This window comes from Zalophus californianus, chromosome 11, assembly GCF_009762305.2.
Source record: "Zalophus californianus isolate mZalCal1 chromosome 11, mZalCal1.pri.v2, whole genome shotgun sequence".
In the NCBI taxonomy this organism is placed as follows: Eukaryota; Metazoa; Chordata; class Mammalia; order Carnivora; family Otariidae; genus Zalophus; species Zalophus californianus.
Window position 1 is genome coordinate 13,626,885 of NC_045605.1, and position 20,541 is coordinate 13,647,425.

Consider the following 20,541-nt stretch of genomic DNA (forward strand, 5'->3'; position numbering starts at 1 on the left):
TTCTTTTTCTATGTGGACCCAAATTACCATCTGGGGTTACCTGTTTTTACCCTAAAGAACTTCCTTGAATATTTCTTGTAAGGTGGGTCTCTCAGTTTTTGATGACTGGGGAAAGGTTTTATTTTGCCTTCATTTTTTAAAAATAGCTTTACTGGATGTAAGATTCTGGTTAAGAGGTTTTTCGCTCTGAATACTTTGAAAATGTTGGGCGCCTGGGTGGCTCAATCATTAAGTGTCTGCCTTCAGCTCAGGTCATGACCCCAGGGTCCTGGGATTGAGTCCCACATTGGGCTCCTTGCTCAGTGGGGAGTCCGGTTCTCCCTCTCCCTCTGCCCCTGCTTGCGTCCCCCTCTCTCACTGTGTCTCTGTCAAATAAATAAAATCTTTAAAAAAAAATAAAAAAAAGAATACTTTGAAAATGTTATCCTGTTGCCTTCTGGCCTCCACTATTTGTGCTGAAAAATCCAACGTGAACCTAATGGGGCTCCCTTTAAGTGACATGTCATCTTTCTCTTGCTGCTTTCAATATATTCTCCTTGTCTTTGACTTTCATTATTCTTTCACTATGTATCTGTTTGAGGATCTCTCTTTTTTTTTTAATTACTATGTTATGTTAATCACCATACATCACATCATTAGTTTTTGATGTAGTGTTCCATGATTCATTGTTTGTGCATAACACCCAGTGCTCCATGCAGAACGTGCCCTCTTTAATACCCGTCACCAGGCTAACCCATCCCCCCACCCCCCTCCCCTCTAGAACCCTCAGTTTGTTTTTCAGAGTCCACCATCTCTCATGGTTCATCTCCCCCTCCGATTTCCCCCCCTTCATTCTTCCCCTCCCGCTATCTTCTTCTTTTTTTTTTTAACATATAATGTATTATTTGTTTCAGAGGTACAGATCTGTGATTCAACAGTCTTGCACAATTCACAGTGCTCACCGTAGCACATACCCTCCCCAATGTCTATCACCCAGGCACCCCATCCCTCCCGCCCCCCACCACTCCAGCAACCCTCAGTTTGTTTCCTGAAATTAAGAATTCCTCATATCAGTGAGATCATATGATACACGTCTTTCTCTGATTGACTTACTTTGCTCAGCATAACACCCTCCAGTTCCATCCACGTCGTTGCAAATGGCAAGATTTCATTCCTTTTGATGGCTGCATAATATTGTTTGAGGATCTCTTTGTGTGTAATCTTACTTGGATTTTGTTTAGCTTTCTGCCTACGTAAGTTATTGTTTTTCAGTAATTTGTGACGTTTAACAGCCATTATTTCCTTGCATGCTTTTTTTTTTCCTTTCTCATCTTCTGGTACTCCCATTAGGCATATGTTGTTGTACTTGATAGTGTCCCACCTTTCTCTAAGGCTCTGTTCGTTGTTCCTAGTTTTTCTTTTTCTTCTTGAAGTTACATGATCTCCATCAATCTAACTACACATCTGCTTCTTCTTCCAGGTCAAATCTATAGGTAAGCCTCTCTAATGAATTTTTTATTTCAGTTATTTTACTTCCAATTCCATAGTTTCCATTTGGTTCATTTTCTTAATTAACTCTATTTCTTTATCAATACTCTAATTTGATGTGACATTGTCATCATACCTTCCTATGCTACTTTAATTGTGAGTTACTTTATTTCTGTGAACACGTCTATAATGGCTACTTTAGAGTCTTTTCCTGATAAATCTGACATGCAGTGTCTCTGACAGTTTCTTGGCTTGCTTTTTTTCCAGTGCATGGCTCATACTTTCCTGTTTCTCTGCATGTCTCATATTTCCTTATTGTTGGAAACTACATATTTTAGATAATATATCATAGCACCTCTGAGTACTGGTACACGTCTCTCCTTCTAGAACATGTTGTTATTTGCTTATTTGTTTAGTGACTAGTGGACTGTTTCAGTGAAATTTATGCCCCCATCCACAGTGTTCAGCTTCTAATGTTGTTCCTCAGGAAGCACAGATTTGGTTTGAAGCACAGTTACCCTCAGATCACTGGATCACCATGGACTGGGAGGGCTCTCTTCCCATCTTTCCTTAACCGCACCCAGCTGTTAGACTCCAATAATTGATGGCTGGTTGCTCTATTGTTTTCAACAATGCCCTGAGGAATAAAGTGGTCTGTAAACAATCCAATCAAATTCTGGTTCCTTGAAGGAATAGTTTCTGAGATCAGTGTTTGATTTTTGTTCTGACCTCTGGAAGGCTGTTGGGATTTTTATTCTCTGGATCTCTCCTGCAAACTAGCTAGACTACGGTATAGCTTGTATCTTGAATCTCCTCTCAAATGCCTTTTACCACAACCTCCACTGTACTTTAGAATACTTTTAGGCTTCAACTTCTTCGTTCTCTGTTGCAAATGAGGGAACAAATTAGGAGCTATCTGTTTTATGGTTCGTCTCTCTCTCTGGGCAAATCTTTGAGCCAGTGCTCTAAAGCTAGTTGTGGGGGACAATGGCACAGTTCTCTCTGAGTGATACTCCCACTGTAGGAGCTGAGAGCTCAATGGAAGGAGAAGGGACATAGTCTGGGGTCCTCTCAGTTTTCCTCTCCTGGGATGGAACAACCAACTTACAATCTGAGGCAAAAGTGATCTGGGCCCCAGTATTCTCAACATGCTGCAACCAAATTCCACAAGTAGGGGCTAGGCCAAAGGGAGTCCTTGCTCCTGCACTACACTCACCCAGGACTTAGCTGCAGCAACAGGCAGCTGGGGACAGGAAGAGAATGCTGACATCGTGTTCCTCCCAGGAGCCATGAGTTTAGGTTGGAGGTGTGGGGTCCTGTGTTCTAGACTACAGTAGTCCTAACTGGAATCTCCACCTCACTGAACTGGCAAGAAGAAAAGAGGGAGCAGTACTGGTTTAAAAACCATTCTCAGGGCACCTAGGTTGCTCAGTCAGTTAAGTGTCTGCCAGGGTCGTGGGATCAAGCCCCACGTCAGGCTCCCTGCTCAGCAGAGAGCCTGCTTCTCCCTCTCCCTCTGCCTGCTGCTCTGCCTACTTATGCTCTCTTTCTCTCTGTCAAATAAATAAAATCTTTTAAAAATAAAATAAAATAAAATAAAAACCATTATCAGGGGCGCCTGGGTGGCTCAGTCAGGTTAAGTATCTGCCTTCGGCTTGGGTCATGACCCTGGAGTCCCTGGATCGAGTCCCACACCGGGCTCCCTGCTCATCAGGGAGTCTGCTTCTCCCTCTGCCTCTGCTCCTTCCCCTGCTCTTTTCTCTCTCTCTCTCTCAAATAAATAAATAAAATCTTAAAAAAAAAAACCCACTCTCATTTCTTACCAAATTTTCATACATGTTCTTGAATAAATGTCTCTTCACTTGCTGTTCAAACTTAGGACCATGGTTTAGGGGGTTTTCATCGTTTCCATGTTTCACTGGGAAGCGGGTCAGCAGAGCTCCTCACACTGTCATGACAGAAGTCACTCTCCCCGTTGTTAACTTTAACATGGATGTGAAGGATCAATACGTGTGTGATCTAGGGCTCTATATGTGTAATCTCATTTAATCTTCACAACTGTGGCACAGACACTATAGACCATGCTTTTAAGTGAATCCCAGAATCATTTAATAACTTGCTCCAATTAAACAGCAAATAGGGGTAAGGGGCTGATTCCAACCAGGCCTAACTGCCTCCGAAGCTCATGTTTTGAATCATGCCTATTTTTTCATCTTTTACACAGATCCTTTTAAAAAACAGAGTTCATGGAGCGCCTGGGTGGCTTAGTCGTTAAGCGTCTGCCTTCGGCTCAGGTCATGATCCCAAGGTCCTGGGATCGAGCCCCACATCAGGCTCCCTGCTCGGCAGGAAGCCTGCTTCTCCCTCTCCCACTCCCCTGCTTGTGTTCCCTCTCTCACAATGTCTCTTGCTGTCAAATAAATAAATAAAATCTTAAAAAAAAAAAATCAGAGCTCATGAAACAGTTACATCCCTGTGCAGTCACAATGATTTCTTTAGGGAATACATCATTTTCTTCCTCATCTGCATCTTTTATTATAATAGTAGAAGAAGTCCTATTCTGTTTCCTCATGCCTTACGCTGCATTTCCATAAAGAATCTCTGACCAGGGGACTTTATCTTTTCTGTACTTTTTAAAATCTGTTTTCCTGAAGATCTACCTGCTAGATTTGATGTACAATGGGTTTGGGTCTTTGATTATTATAAACATTAAAATGACAAGGTCTCTTTTCTCCCAAGATTACCTTTGTGCATAAGCACATACACAAAGCCAATTAAAAATACTATTAAGAAATGATGATACCTCCTTTAAAAGAGACTGAAGCTTCTTAGGCCCAAATTATAAGATTTCAGGGAAAAGCTGAACACACACACACACACACACACACACACACACACACACACACACACAATCCATATAGTCACAGCTGACCAGTCACTAATAAGAACATCCCACTTTAGAAGTGATCTCATGCTTTTAAATGTACTTAAATGAGTAAGTACCAATATTTAAAACATAAAAAAAATTCTGAACACAATTGAAACCAAAACATAACCCCAAAAATAAATAAACTAGATAAACCTAAAGTATAAGAAGAAATCTTTCTCCTTACTCACCCAAAAACAAATAAATAAATAAATAACTGACATGTCAATGCATATCTGAAAATTTAGCCTTTACCTCTACTTGGCTCCATTTATCATTGTTACAAAAAAATTTTTTTTGGCCAGTTTTTACCACCTCAAAAAGTCCGATTTCCTGGTAGCAGATTCCACTGCTTTATTCTGCTACTGTGCCAAGTGTTAGAGAAAAAAATAGTTACTGCAGACCAAACCTCCCAAACTACAAGAATCATCAAGGGAACTGTGAACACATGGTAAGGAATATAGTTACATGTTCTATTTAAACAAAGTTTAAAGAAAGCATTAGAATGAGACTGTTTGCACCCAGTGGCTCTTTTCTCACACAACAGAGGCCCACACGCCACGGGAGCCCTGCCACATGTGGTGACCCCCAGTGGAATCTGGCAACAGCAAAGACCCTTGGTTGCACGCTCAGTAGGGATGTTTGTTTTGGGAGATCTGTAATCTCAGCTGTCAACACCTGACTGAAATAAACAAAACAGCTTTGCTGAGGAAACAAAGACCTCGACGGGACTTAAACAGGTAAACCAAAATAAATTAAAATTCTCGATGGAAACGGACAGCCCTGCGGGACAGCATCCAGTGATACAGCTACTCAAGTGGCAAAGGCATTGACCAGCTATTTTGGGTTTGCTAGCGTGTGCTCAAGAGCTTTTTAAAGAATGCAATAGAGGTACTTACCAAATATTTCCCCTCCACTAGCATATTCTGTCACCAGATAAATCATCCGTTCTGTCTCCATAACCTGGTACAAAGGCAGGAAAGCGACAGACAGTGACACAAATGACAGGCTGATATCATAGGAAGAGAAACTAATGACTCCTCTTTTGTCATTTGAAATATTAATAACCATTAACTGCTTAAAGGAAACTTAAAACACCAGAGAGGGGAACAGGCATAAATGCTATAAAGAAGGAAGGGGGAAAATAGGTATTCCTCCACGTTCTTTAAAGTAGCACGTATTTACTACTTGAGAGAGACAGTCGTTTTGTTGTTCCTTGAGGCCTCTGCGATCTCTTAAGCTCCACAAAAGTGAGAAGCAAAGAAGCTGCCAAGAACCAGAAAGTTCACATTCAACACTGATCACCTGAAGTTCAAATATGCCCCCACCAGCCACAAAACCCAATCAAAACAAAAAAAAGCCTAGGGAAAACAAGGGGAATCACTTAGGAACTGCACAGAAATCACAGGTAGATGCGTTTTTTTTAATGGAAATGACAACTTTCTTCTCTGTATCCATTTATTCCAAATTGGGAAGAATAATGTAAATATTCAACACTTCAAGTAATATACTCATTTGTATTTTGTTTTGGTCCCTTTTTTTTTATTTAGTTGTAATGCGTTGGCAGTCCTTTCTTCCTTTTTTACCTTTTTCATTAAATATTTTTTAAAGTAATATAGGAGTATCTATGCTCATGATAAACTTCTCAAATACCTGGTATATTTAAAAAAGGCCAAAGATTTTCTTCTTTCCAGCCCCTTCCATTTTACTCCCCCAAAGGAAACACTGTTAATAAGCTAATTTATTCTATATCTAGAGTAATGCTGACCAATAGAAAAAAATGTAGGCCTCATATATAATCATAAATAATCTTAACTTTTCTAATAGCCACATAAATAAGTAAAAAAAAAAAAAATAAAATGAAATTAACTCTAATATTTTATTTACCCAGTATACCCAAAATATTACTTAAAAAAATTTTAATTGTAAACTACTTCAGTTTTCACATTAATGAAGATTAATAAAATCAAAAATTCAGTTCCTCATTCGCTCTAGTCACATTTTAATACTCAATAGCCAAGTGTGGCCAGTGGCTATCATATTGGGCAAGAGAGTTTTAGACTTTCACCGTAATTCACAGTTAATTATTTTGCTAAATTATTTCCCAGTTACTTGATCTTTGACATCTTTACACATTAATACCATATAACAGCATTACGTGTTATAAACACACATCTTTTGAATGGTTTCATGGTACTCTGTCATACAAGTGCACATTACTTTTCCTATCTAATAACTGTATCATCTTTTTTTTCTCTTTAATTGTTAAGAACTCTATATATTGGTGATATTAGCTCACTGTATGTTACATGCATCGCTGCCAGCCTCTTCCTGTATGTTGATTTACACAACAACAACGACAAAAGTAAGTGCTCTAAATATATGCAGGTGTTGAGGAAAAAAAAGAAAAGAAAAAAATAAATGTCATATTGTATATCTCCTCTGTACCCCTGGGTGTATAGACTTTTATTGACTGCAAATGTTCTTTTACTGTTGAATTTTTCAGTAGTTCAAAAACTTTCCTATACAGTTACCTATATTTGGCTCCCTCTATAAACTGACAAGACTGAAGTTTTGGCAAATGACCTGAAAACTACCTGGATACTATTTATAAAGACAATTTGACAGCCATTCACCTTGGCAGCTTGGAATCCCCCATTAACAATACTAGCTGCCAGAGAGCAAAATTAAAGCTTGAAAGAGGGCATTGTTCAAAGCCAGGGCTGAAACTATGAGAACTCTTATTGGCTAATGAAATCTTGGGTAAGAAAGATCAATTTGGATAGTTCAGTTATAAGGTTAATACCCACAAGTTAACATCTTGAGGAAAGTCAGCCTCATAAGCCCTACAACTATTTAAAGATGATTTATTTTAAAAAGTGAGGTCAAGAAGTTTACTCGGTCGATCAGGATAGGAAGGAAGCAGAGGTTAGACACCTCCGAGTTTGCAGACACAAGTCTTCAGGCAACACCAGGAAGCTTTCACGGGTTTGCTTCTGGGGCACAACATAGGTGTGGTTCAACAGAATTCAGTCTGATACATTTCAACAAGTCTGCTCCTGCTGATCTAATTCATTTCATGATGTGAGCAGCTGATGCCAGAAAAAAGCCCTAGAGCTGTAGCCTTAACCACACACACTAACATCACAACATGCTTTCTTTTCCATAAAATTAATAGACTATGAAAGCCTGCCCATTGTGCCTCCACCCTTACACATGGTGCCATGTCTGGGCCAGCAACCATTTACTGCAGACCAACAGCAGCAAATGAACCGAGTGGGTGGCCACTTCCTGAACAAGTAGGTGACGGCTGCTCTGGTAGAAAGCAGTGAGCAGGGCCGGCCCTAGGCAGAGGTAGAGCTTGCGGCTGCCAACACACTGCAATCTGAGAAGCACCCCAAAGCCCCACCTCTCCCAAAATATCTCTTCCACCAGCCTGCTAAGGCAAGGTCTTCTCTCTCTAGCTGGCTTGAAATTCCAGGCATTAGATTTACTGCTTTTGCAGTAAGGTAAGGGAATCATTGTTGAGGATGGCATGAAATATGCATGGTTCTTGGGAAGGTAAGAAAACTAGAATGGAAATCTCTTCTATTGTGCCAAATCAACCTCGTGGTTATCAAAATTATCAAACGCTACCTTAGGAAACCAAGTCTAGGGCCCTACTAGAAAAGAAGTGAGTTCTGACTAATACAAGGAGCCATACTTAAAACATCCTTCGCCATCATAAGTCGTACCAGGATCACAGAAATCAGTATTTAAGGAATGTTATAAAAAGATAATGTTATGTTCACCTCTAGCTTTTCATCCCCAAAAATTCTCCGTCCCTTTGGCTTTCCCATTCTGTTTTAGGATTCAGATCTACATAAATAAGTTCTTGTCATCTTCTGAATAATCCTTTTGTGTAATCCTCACAAAGGATGGTACCCGAGTTTTAAAGAACAAGTTTAAAAGGCCTACATGGGTAAGGTAGATCTTACTAGTAAATAGCCAGGTAAAACATAGGTGCTGAGTGGGAAATAAAAGGGCAGGAAAACAGTAGGATAGACGTGTGAACACAGAAACCAAGAAAAGTTGCAGATGTTCACCCAGACACCTTTTCTTCTATACACACAAGTGACTATTCTGGGTTCTTCATTACCATACACTATGCCACTAAGGAACCTACCTGGTAGAGCCTGATGATGTGGGGGTGGCAAAGCATTTTCATAATTTGAACTTCCCGGAAAATCTTCTTCAAGTTTTCTTCATCCAGCTGGGTCTTGTCTATGATCTTGATAGCAACCTGAGAACAGAGGAAGAAAATTTACTCTGATGCATGATTAAAAGCAGTCCATTAAGGAAAATTAAATCCACTTTAAAACATTATATTCCACAAAATACAAGTTGCCAGCATTTTGTTTACAGAATGTCAATGAATAAAATTATTTTACTCTTTCTATAAAGTCAGGAAATGGATTCCTAGCAAGTTGGTCTCAAAGGAACAGATTCCAAAAGCTAGTGGGTCTTTCTGCCATTTCTTAAACTGCTCTGACAGTAAAACCTTATGACAAACAAAATACTTCATTACTCCATAGATGTGATCACAGTCTGGGCAAATCAGGCTTTGATGCAGACAATGGTACATCGGGTCTCTTATTAAGAGAAAATGCTTGTATCACAAGTACATGATAAGTTAGTTAAGGTTCGACCACAAATTCCACAGGTGCATCCCACATGTCACCAGGGGCTTGCATAACTCAGTAGCAGAAGTGGTATGGTATGGTGGTGGTAGTAGCAGTCACCACATACCGAACACGTGCTGTGTGCCAAGCCGAATTCTTCGTGCTTTCCAAGTACTAAATCATTTAAACCTCACAATACCCTACACGATTATTAACCTTATTTCACAACTAGGGAAACTGAGACACACAGAGATTAAGTAATTTACCCAAGATTAAGCCATTTACAGCTAGTTTGTGGCAGATCCAGGACTGAAGCCCAAGTTGGTTGGCTTTACAGTCAAATTCTTAATGTTCATGCTATAAAAATCTGAAAATCTTTCTGTACTGTATATACACTGCCTCAGCATCAAACATCTATTTTGCTCATCACTGTGAAGATATCCAGCAGCACATACATTTTAAAACAGAATGAAAGATGAAGAACTTTTTTTACTCTACCAAATGTAAACTTCTTCACCATAATTAGTGAAATACTCAAAATACCGTGTTGCCCCAAAATATCAGTATATCACCGTCTCAGTCAATCCGCAAATAATCAAAGAATATTAGTCTGATGAAGGACCAAGCCAAGGTAAATTCTAGCCCCTTCCAATTCCTAAAATTCTATGATTCTATACATTGAGAGAGGGAAAGGAAGCTTACTGAGAAAAAGAAAAAAAAACAAGGAAGCAAAATTTCAATAATAAATAAATGTTCAGCCCAGAGCAATAAAGACTATATGGAACTACACAGGGTTAGATGATTCAAATGTAAGAATGACTAACATAAATGTAACTTTGGAGTTGTTTCAGATATTAGAATAAGAATTGATGGAAGAAAGACCCAGGGAGACAAATTTCAGCTCAATTCAAAGAGTGTTCAAAATGATAGAATGGGATAAAGTAAGCTGGATGTAGCTCAAGCTATGAAGATTAAATCAGATACAGCCTTAACTTCAAGGAGCTCACAATCTAGTAAGGGAAAGACATACATGAAACAGACAACAATACAGCGTTGGAAACACAATCAACAAAGCTATAAACAAGGTGTGATGGTAGAACAGAGAATGGAGTATGATCTTCACCAGGGGGGAGAAGCAGACATAGGGAAAGACTTCACAAACAAAGCAGAACTTGATAAAGAATTGGGATAAGCAGAGAAGAGGGTAGGAAATTTTATGAGGAGAAAGAGCAGAATCATTAACAAATTTCACAAGCTGTTCGATGTCCTATAAGAAGGTTTGTACTGTACCCTGGATAGGGGTTATAGCTCAGTGGTAGGGCATCTGAGTGCATCTCACCCCGGACCATTAGCATTTCTACTTCTCCTCACTACTGTGCCATATCACATACAGGACCTTAACTCCAGCAAATGGTCTGGTGTGTCTGTACCTGGTCCTCTAAGAACAGCTCCCCAAACACAAAAATCGCAGTACACAATGTCCTTTTATAGAACAAATATCTGGGTCTTAATTGTAATTAATTATTAATAAAAGCTTACACATGAATAGCACATTATACTTTACAGATTGCTTTCATATACATAATAAGCTTAGAAACTTGCAGCTATATGCCCATTGCAGAGCTTCCCAACCAGTGTGCTAGAAATGGGTCACAGGGATACCCAAGGCCATGCGTAGGTGGCAGTGGATCACCTCCAGCCTAAAGAAACCTCACTTGTTTACCACAGAGAAAATATTATCATTTTCTGTGTGTGCCATGAGAATGGGAAGCAATACTAAGGTCTGTTGATCATCAACTGTCCAAGGACCAGGCCTCAAATCCCCTATCCTGCCCATGCCTGTCAATGGATGGCACAGAAAAAGTAATGGGGTGGAGGATGGAGGTGTTTAATGAGGGCCTTCAATGAATTTGACCATATTTTTGTATTTTTTCACCCGCAAGAGAGAACTGCGTCATACATAATTGGGGGAGTCATAGGGCCTCCTGATTCACATGAACCCCTTCTGAATTTCATTTGCATTCTGAGGTAATAAGCCTTTCACAAAGGTAAAGAGAAAACCAAATCTAATCATCTATGAGAACAAAGCTGGCTACAAGATCTTATATCCACTTATATGCACTTAATAACTATTTGTAATTTGAGAGAGATAATGGTATATAGCATGGATGTAGTTCTACATTCCATAACAAGTATATGTGCCTCCCCATAAAGGGAATACGGCCCCACATACTGAAATGTATTCTATCTTTTCAGGGAAAATTGCATTAAGCATAATCTGTTCTTCGAAGATGGATACAGAGAGGTTTTAATAGATGAAAACATCAAATCCCATCTACTCTTCAACGAGATTCAGGATTCAACAAGACACGGGCAAAGCCTGGCCTAGCAGCTGAACATGGCGTCAACAGGAAGGACTCTGGTGTCAGGCAGCCTGAGTTCAAAATCTTAGAACTGTCCTTTTAATGTATAACCCTGACCAAGCTATTTAATTTTGCTATGGCTCCTCATCTAAAAAATGTGGGCAACAACAGAACCTGCTCTAAAGGTTGCTGGGGACTGACTAAGCTAATGGATGCAATCTGCCTAGTATATAATGCCGGGCATGTGGTAAACATGTCATACGCATTAATTACAGGTACTGCTGTTATCTGTTTGTTTGTTTTCTGGAATCAAGCCTTAAACGTTAGGCATTCCTTGACAAAAATGAGATTCACTTCACTAAACAACATAATCCTGGATCTCAAACACATCAGTTCCTTACTCAAGGGGCAAGTTGAGGGGGCCAACAAGCGAAATAGCTAACAATTTGTGGGCAGCATTCAGAACCAACTGGTTGCTTCCAGCTGATGTGGGAAGAACACGGAAGGAATGAAGCTGGGGGAAAAAATGCATTCCATTCGGGAATGTCACACCAAGCCACAGGACGGAACCCACAGCAAGACCTGATCCTCGGGGCTGCACCAGGGAGAGTGAGCTCTGCTTCTTCATGGCTGGCTGGGCCCCCCGCCCTCCCAGGCCAAGTACCAACGCCAGAGAAGAGGACATGCGTGTTACTTGGTCCACGTGCCTGAGAGGACCAATGAATGGAAAAGACAATGTCCGAAAGCTTCAGCTCCTATTTTAGCTGCAAACTAGAAGGTGGAGGTTTTCTAGAAAATGGAAAAATACCAGTGAAACAGAAAAATGACGACGTCAGAGAGCAGGGAGTTGGCAAGCAAGTGTGAATATTTTGAGACTACCTGAAGAGATCGATGATCGTGAATTTTCACTGCTACAGATTAGTGGTGGCTATACAATCAGGGTTTTAGCTGAAAGTACACACCCGCTGCTTGAAAAATGAAATGCGTCCAGAGCAAATGGTAAGCTGGTAGGTAAACAGAAGATAAAATCTCAAAGAATGTTTCCAGATTTTGGTGCTGAGAATCTATGAATCACATCCTTGTACTTGCATATGAAAAGTGTAACAAGTAAAAAAGGAAACTTCTAATATATTACCAAGGGATCATATATTTCTTAAAGTTTCTTGTTCTACATAGAATTCTTTTCTCTTGCAAGGGGCAGGATTTTAAGAATTGACACTGATATTAATTAAACATGGCACTGTATCCAAAGATGTTGCTTAAAAGATACAGCTTGCCCATAGCCCTTAGGAATTTCTCTACCCAAGATATTTCCATTCAATGAACCCTTTTTTTTATCGGCATTGTGGCATGACAAAAGATTAAATTCAGATCGTGCCAAATTTAAAGTCACAGTTCTTTATTATTCATTCTAGAAGGGGGGAGAATAGCTATTTCCCCCTTTTAGTTCTCACTTCTAAACCACAGTTCCTTTAACTCTTACCTAATTTTTGCAAGCACAGTAATGTTCACAGGGAATGAAGTTGAAAAAATAGTGCTTTCTTCACAACAGGCAATAATTCACTTGCATATCCTGACACCACATTCACAGGCAAGATAAGGTGACGGAATAAAAACCAATGAGCCAAGAAAAGGTTCAGTATTAAATTCAAAACAAACCACCCTTCCCCCTCACCCATCAGAAGTAAGTGGGTTCTTTCATTCAGGGATATGCGATGACAAATGGACAGTTAAAGAAAGGAACGACTTAGGAAGAAAATGCAAAGACCACAAGTGCTAAAATTCCTCCAAAAAGAGAAAGAGCACTCCCCTAAACTAGTATGCAGATGCATGCACAATAATTTCACAAAATACAGTAAGCAGACTGAATGCTTTTAAGAAGGGAAGAGAAAACATTATGACAGTGTGGAGAAAAGTTTATTTTTTTCAATGTTCTCTGAAGCAGCTCTACTCATTGAAATGTCTTAAAATTCAGGCAGATACCAAATTTTTGCCATTATGAATTATTTTCAATGGGGTTGTTTTTATCTTAGGTTTTGTAGCTAAATTTTCTTTAAGCTTTCATTTATTTATTTGAGAGAGAGAGCACAAGCAGGGGGAGCTGCAGGCAGAGGGAGAGGGAGAAGCAGACTCCTCTGCCGAGCAAGGAGCCCGACTTGGGGCTCCATCCCAGGACTCTGGGATCATGATTAAGCAAAGGCAGATGCTCAACTGACTAAGCCACTCAGGCACCCCAGTGTAATTAAATTTTTATTATCTCTCTATTTCTAGATCATTCTCAGCTCAGATCTAGTATCATTTTACGGTTGAGATCTGTCCTGTTCAATACAGAACACACCAGCCACATGTGACTACTGAGCACTAGAAATGTGGCTAATCTAATGCAAACTGATGTGCTATGAATGCTAAATAATAGACCAGATCTCAAAGCCTTAATATTAAAATGAGAATATAAATGATCTCACTGATAAATTTTATACTGATTACATGAAGAAATACCATTTTAGAGATACTAGGCTAAATAAAATATATTATTAAAAACTAATTTCAATGAAAAGGCAACTTCTGGAATGGGAGAAAATATTTGCAGACCATGTATCTGATATGGGGTTAATATCCAAAATAAACAAGGAATTCATACAACGCAACAGAAAAAAAATACAAAAAACCCAATTTAAAAATGGATAAAGGACCTAAGTAGGCATTTTCCCAAAGAAGACATGCAAATGACCAACACATGCATGAAAATGTGCTCTACACATCACCAATTATCAGGGAATCGCGAATCAAAACCACAATGAGATACCACCTCATGCCTGTTAGGGTGTCTATTATCAAAGACAAGAGATAACAGATGCTGGGACAGAGACATGGAGAAAAGGGAACCCTCGTGTACAGCTGGTGGGAATGCAAACTAGTACAGTCACTATGGAAAACAGTATGGAGGGTCCTTAAGAAATTGAAAATAGAGCTACCAGATCCAGCAATCCCACTTCTGGGTGTACATCCACAGGAAATGAAGTCACTACCTCAAAGAGGTATCCGCACTCCCACGTTCAGTGCGGCATTATTCACAATAGCCAAGGAATGGAAACAACCTAAGTGTCTGTCAAGAGATAAGTGAATAAAGAATATGTAGCATATCTACCTACCTATCTCCCTACCTATCTCCCTATCTATCTACCTATCTACCTACCTACCTATCTCCCTATCTCCCTACCTATCTCCCTATCTATCTACCTATCTACCTACCTACCTATCTCCCTATCTCCCTACCTATCTCCCTATCTATCTACCTACCTATCTACCTATCTACCTATCTATCTACCTACCTACCTATCTACCTACCTATCTATCTACCTATCTACCTATCTACCTATCTATTTACCTACCTACCTATCTATCTACCTATCTACCTATCTACCTACCTACCTATCTACCTACCTATCGAAATCTATCTACAGATACACACACATACATATACACACACAATGGAATATTATCCAGCTTTAAAAAAAAAAAAGTCCTGTCATTTGTTTTTTCGTTTTTTTTTTTAAGATTTTATTTATTTATTTGACAGCGAGAGACACAGAGAGAGAGGGAACACAAGCAGGGGGAGGGGGAGAGGGGGAAGCAGGCTTCCCGCAGGGCAGGGAGCCCGATCTGGGGCTCGAACCCAGGACTCTGGGATCATGACCTGAGCCGAAGGCAGACACCTACCGACTGAGCCACCCAGGCGCCCCAAGTCCTGTCATTTGTGACGAGATGGATGAACCTGGTGTGCACTGTGCCAAGTGAAGTAAGTCTGAGAGAGAAAGACAACCACATTACCACATGGTATTAGTTATATGTAGAATCTTAAAAAAAAAAAAAAAAGTCAAACGCATAGAAACAGAAAGTAGAAAAGTGAGTGCCAGGGGCTGGGCAGGGTGGGAGAAATAGGGACAGGTTGGTAAAAGGATACACACTTTCAGTTAAAAGATGAATAAGGTGGGGCGCCTGGGTGGCTCAGTCGTTAAGTGTCTGCCTTCAGCTCAGGTCATGGTCCCAGGGTCCTGGGATCAAGCCCCACATCGGGCTCTCTGCTCAGCGGGAAGCCTGCTTCTCCCTCTCCCACTCCCCCTGCTTGTGTTCCCTCTTGCGCTGTGTCTCTCTCTGTCAAATAAATAAAGTCTTTTAAAATTTTTAAAAAGATGAATAAGGCCTGAGGATCTAATGTAAAGCATGGCAACTATAGTTGATAACACTATTGTATAATTAAAATCTGCTAAGAGGATAGAATTTAAATGTTCTCACCAAAAACAAACAAAACAACCAACCAAACAGACAAAAAAACAAATATGTGAGGATGAACATGTTAATTAACTCAATCGGGGGAGTCCTACACAATGTATATCAAAATAACACGTTGTACATTTTAAATATCTTACAATTTTGTCAATTATACCTCAATAATGCTGAAAAAAAAACCCAAATAGTTTCTTTTTATTTTTGTACATATGACTACTTGAAAATTTTAAATGATATATGTGGCCCACATCTTAGATGATGCCAGTAAGCTGCCAGCTACAACACGTATTACACAAAAATGACTTCTGAAATCCTGGACTCAACGTTGAGAACTGCCAGTTACTGATCTCGAAGAAACTTGGCAGGTTGCAATGCACTCAGTGCTCAAACACTGCCTTGGGAGAGAATCTTAAATTAGGTCTCAAAAGTTGCATTCCAAGAACTCAATTTAATTCCATTACAAAATGTTTATTGAACAACTGATGGGCTTAAGGCAGTGCCCTTGTGCAGCTCTAGAGGCTGCTCTGGACAGGCTTCTGTGAGAGAATTAAGTTTTACACTCTTAAGATAGCAGTTTGCAAACCTTTTAGTCTCAGGACTCCTCTCAAAAACTGAGACCTTCAGAGAAGTTTTGTTTACATGAGTAATATCTAGCAATATTTACTTAGAAAATGGATTAAAATTAAAATCAGAAGTTAAAACAGAAAACTTTAAAACACCAGAATGCGCAACCGCACATTTCATCAGCCATCAGAGAAATTATATCACATATCACGTAGTCTCTTGAAATCTCCCTACATAACTGTGAGAGGATGAGAGTGAAAATGAAAATAATGTTTATTTATTTATGAAAACAGTGTTGGCCTCAGACACTCACTGAAAGTTCTGGAGACTCTTTGGGCTCCCTGGATCAAACTCTGAGTGCTACACTGAGGCATTATCATATGTGATGAACTAACTGCTGCCCTATAGTCTAGAATGGCACATCTTTGGGAAAACTGAAAAAAACAATCACTCAAATTGTTTTCTGTAGGACTTAATTCATTCCCAGTTGAGAATGGCTTCTAGAAAAGGAATCTGAATGCCTTTGCACAACAAACAAAACAAAACCTGTTTTTCTTTTAAATTAACTGCAAAATAGAATTGTCATCAGAATACAGGTTGAAAGAAACCTCAAACCACCATAAGATACACAAGCTAGACTATAAGGCTAAACCTGCAAGGCATTAAATGCTGTGATTAATGATGTGCCACAAGGCTGTGTGCAGGACGCAGGCTGGCCATATTCTTGGGAAATCCTGACTCCTGCACCAGAACCAATCAGGGAGGACTCCACATTTGAGTCAGTAACAAATAGTCAAATCAAATTCTAAGGGACAGAGCTAAGACATATACTTGGGAAGAACTGATTATTCTATCCATTTTACATACCAATCACAACTGTTTCTGGAAAAATACACAGCTATGAAGCCTAGGGACTGACTGAGATGTTAGGATTCCAGCCAACTCCAGAGAGGAGGACTCAATAGGACCAGCAAAAGTAAGGGTAAATCAGCTTTCAATGAACCCCAAAGGAAACAGTTCACAATACCTAGCAGGACTTTAGGTGACTTATTTTTCTCTACTTCTCCGTTCTGGCTGTACTAAACAGTAAAAGTGAAATTGTTCTTGTATTTACAATGTCTGGAGGGTAGAGAATTGTGAGCTTCCTGAAGTGAGAAAATAGACCATGAACCATACGTTATTCTTGGAAGACCTCCTAAGGTGGAACATGGTCATCTTGTACATAATTAATCAATGGAAATTTTCTGGTGATTACTTGGAATTCAAAGCAGAGAAGGGAAATTTTTCAGACAAAAAGAAAATGGTTTCTCAGTTCCAGTGACTCCCAGCTGGTTAACATTTACCCTCTCAGAAAGCAGAAGTCCTAGGAGTATCTCTGACATAACAGGCAACTCTCAGCCACGCTGCCATTATTACTGCTGCTGTTAAGTCAACGTTGACACAGTGCCGACAACATTCTGTATGCTTCCTAGAACATTAAATCAGCTCCTGGCCTTTAAGGTTCCCACTGAAATGAACTGAACAAGAAGATATTTTAAAAGGAAAAAAAAAAAAAAGGAGTGGAGAAGAGGACGGAGCGGACCATAACAATGAAGAATGACTACAAATACCAGCGCCTGATCCGTCTTCAGAATCTATTTCCGGTTGACCATGACTTCCAAGTTTAAGAGGGAGGTTTAGAATTGGACCGAGGGCTGAATTCCAAGGTTCGGGACCTATTCAAAAGAGCACCCTGAAGCCCTTAAAGAAAGGGCAGAAGGGAAAGAGCAGGAAAGGAGGAGCGGGACTGAAGAACGCAGGACAAATAGAGACGCTCTGAACACCGAGGGACGGAGCGGGAAGGCATTCAAGAGATGGAGAAGAAAAGGATTAACGGCGGTTTAACAAGGAAGCTCCAACGGTTTAAAGCGGCCACCAAAGAACAGTATCTAAGACAAAGGTGTTATGAAAAAATAGTAATTGTCACAGCAATGTTCCGAAATACAAGAAAAACAAGGAGAAGCAGTTCAGTCCAAGGCAAAATTTAAAGTTATGGTGGAAAATGAAGCTATGAAGGATGGCATTTGAGTCCCAGAGAAGAAAGATTAGACATGTGGGTGAAACTTGGCAATGACCTCAACTGTGAGGTTAGGAGGCAGAAAGCTGAATGAATTTCAAGATGAATTTTCTTAATGAAGTACTCTTTCCTAGAGTGCCAGCTCATAGGTAAAAATAACACACACTCACAGAAGGATTGTGCTCTTCCCAAGAACGGCATTTGTCAAGGAGCCTGTGTACTGTTAAGCACATTTCGATGTAGCACCTAGAACACTCAAAGCTTTTTAAAGCACCAGCTGGAAAGAAAGCTGAACTCAACTGGCACGCATAACGTTCTTATACTTCCCCAATGGAGATTTATTACACTGAGCATCTTGCTAACCTTACAATGGTAGTGTTGTTCCTGGTGAACAAAGTCAGCAACAGTTCATTTTTTAAGGTGCTTTAAATTATATTAATATGCCCCCAAGGCCTAATAAGATAGCCTGCAGTAGCAAAAGGTTGAGTGAACCAAGGGAACACAATTAACAGCTGAAAAACTACCCTAAATTCCTCATCTCTTACATTTCCCAGTTCTTTGGTAATGAAAACAAACGGAAAACTGGAAGCAATCTCCATTATCAGAGAGCATCTTATCCTCCCTATTTCTGAAACTTACTTGTCACGCATGCTCACATACCAGTACTGCGAGCTAACTGTCACAATGTACATCTGTGTCAAACCAGGCTTTCTAGTCTGAATGCTGATGACGCCAGCCTGTCTTCCCTGTGGCAGCCAGCTTCCCTGTGCCCGTTAGGAACACTGCACCAAGTACCTTCTGATGGGCTTTCTTAATCACAGCTGCACACCATTAGTGCTGGCAAAAAAATGCCCTCTGGGATTCCACCAAAATGGGAATATTTTGTGTGATGGCTTTTTGCATTTATTCTGGCTTCAATGAGTTCCTTATACTTAATGGTCATCACATTTTCAAATCAAACAGATTTTATATTTCCATAATTAATGTTTGTGTTTCATGGACTGAATAGTGAACTGTAAGTAACTTAAATCACTCCACTGGAAAGTCTAAGGGTAAACATTAATTAATTCTCAAATTTCTGATATTTATTCTAAAGGCAGGAAGAAGACTATTGATAACCCTGACATAAAAAAATATGAAAAACTGTTCTACTGAAATGTAATTCATTATCATATGTATTATTACATACATCCTATATATGTTACCAGTTTTATACCACATTTAATGTAAAAACACAACTACATAAAGTATGTACTTAATATAACAGACTTAACATTTAGTAAGCTTGTTTGTCCTTTCCCTTAGCAGGATTACATGCATCCTAAATCCTGACCCTCTATGACAGTCCTAAACCAATGTTAGAGTACAAGTCTAGAATTTTGAAGAGCTTCTAAAGTATCATCAAGGATTTTAAGTTATCATAATTGTGCACTGACTAAAATGTTGAGTACAGTTAATAACAGTGAGGGGCTTTTTTAACCATTAAAAGTATCCACAATTTAAGCAAAAATGAACCCATTACACTGTCTTTTGGGCCCTCTTTTGATCTTGACAAGATTGTTTTTAGGCAAATTGATACGACCCATAACTCACTGCCAAAGAGACCCAAAAAATATCTCCCAACATCAGAAATAGTTTCATTTAAAATAGACATATTTGCATAAATATCTTCTTGAGAAACACTATCCAGAAAATCACAAGGAATAAGACTGATGAGAGAATGTAGAGAACTGCAAGGAAGTAAAACATTCATCGATAATAACTTCATACGAAAAATAATTATCCCTCCATGTTTAAAAGTCCTTTTGAATTTTCCTGAGGTCTTTGAGTCATAGATTTCTATAGAGAACACAATGACATCCTTTGACGCAAAGTCAAACAAAACCCCGCCAATAAATCAAATGTACTTTTCTGAGTAGAAGATGGCACAGAATAAAGAGCTCAGGGTAGGAAAGACATCAAAACTAACATACACAGTAGCAGGATCTTTTCCCTTCTGAACAAAATCTTGCTAATAGAATAGAAACCGTAATATGAAAGAAAGAAGAGAAAGAAAGAAAGAAAGAAAGAAGGAAGGAAGGAAGGAAGGAAGGAAGGAAGGAAGGAAGGAAGGAAGGAAGGAAGGAAGGAAGGAAAGAAAGAAAGAAAGAAAGAAAGAAAGAAAGAAAGAAAGAAAGAAAGAAAGAAAGAAAGAAAGAAAGAAAGAAAGAGAAA

General features: G+C 39.4%; 1 protein-coding gene across 10 annotated transcripts in view; it reads right to left on the minus strand.

The window, feature by feature from the left end:
* Positions 1 to 20,541, minus strand: part of SIK3 (SIK family kinase 3) — a 237,990-nt gene that overhangs the window by 100,929 nt on the left and 116,520 nt on the right. For all 10 annotated transcript variants that reach the window (XM_027578751.1, XM_027578744.1, XM_027578745.1 and 7 more), the window contains 2 exons: positions 8,559 to 8,675; positions 5,293 to 5,356 (listed from right to left, as the gene is read on the minus strand). In XM_027578751.1, coding sequence (XP_027434552.1) covers positions 5,293 to 5,356; positions 8,559 to 8,675 — 181 coding nt within the window. The remainder of the gene's footprint in view (positions 1 to 5,292; positions 5,357 to 8,558; positions 8,676 to 20,541) is intronic.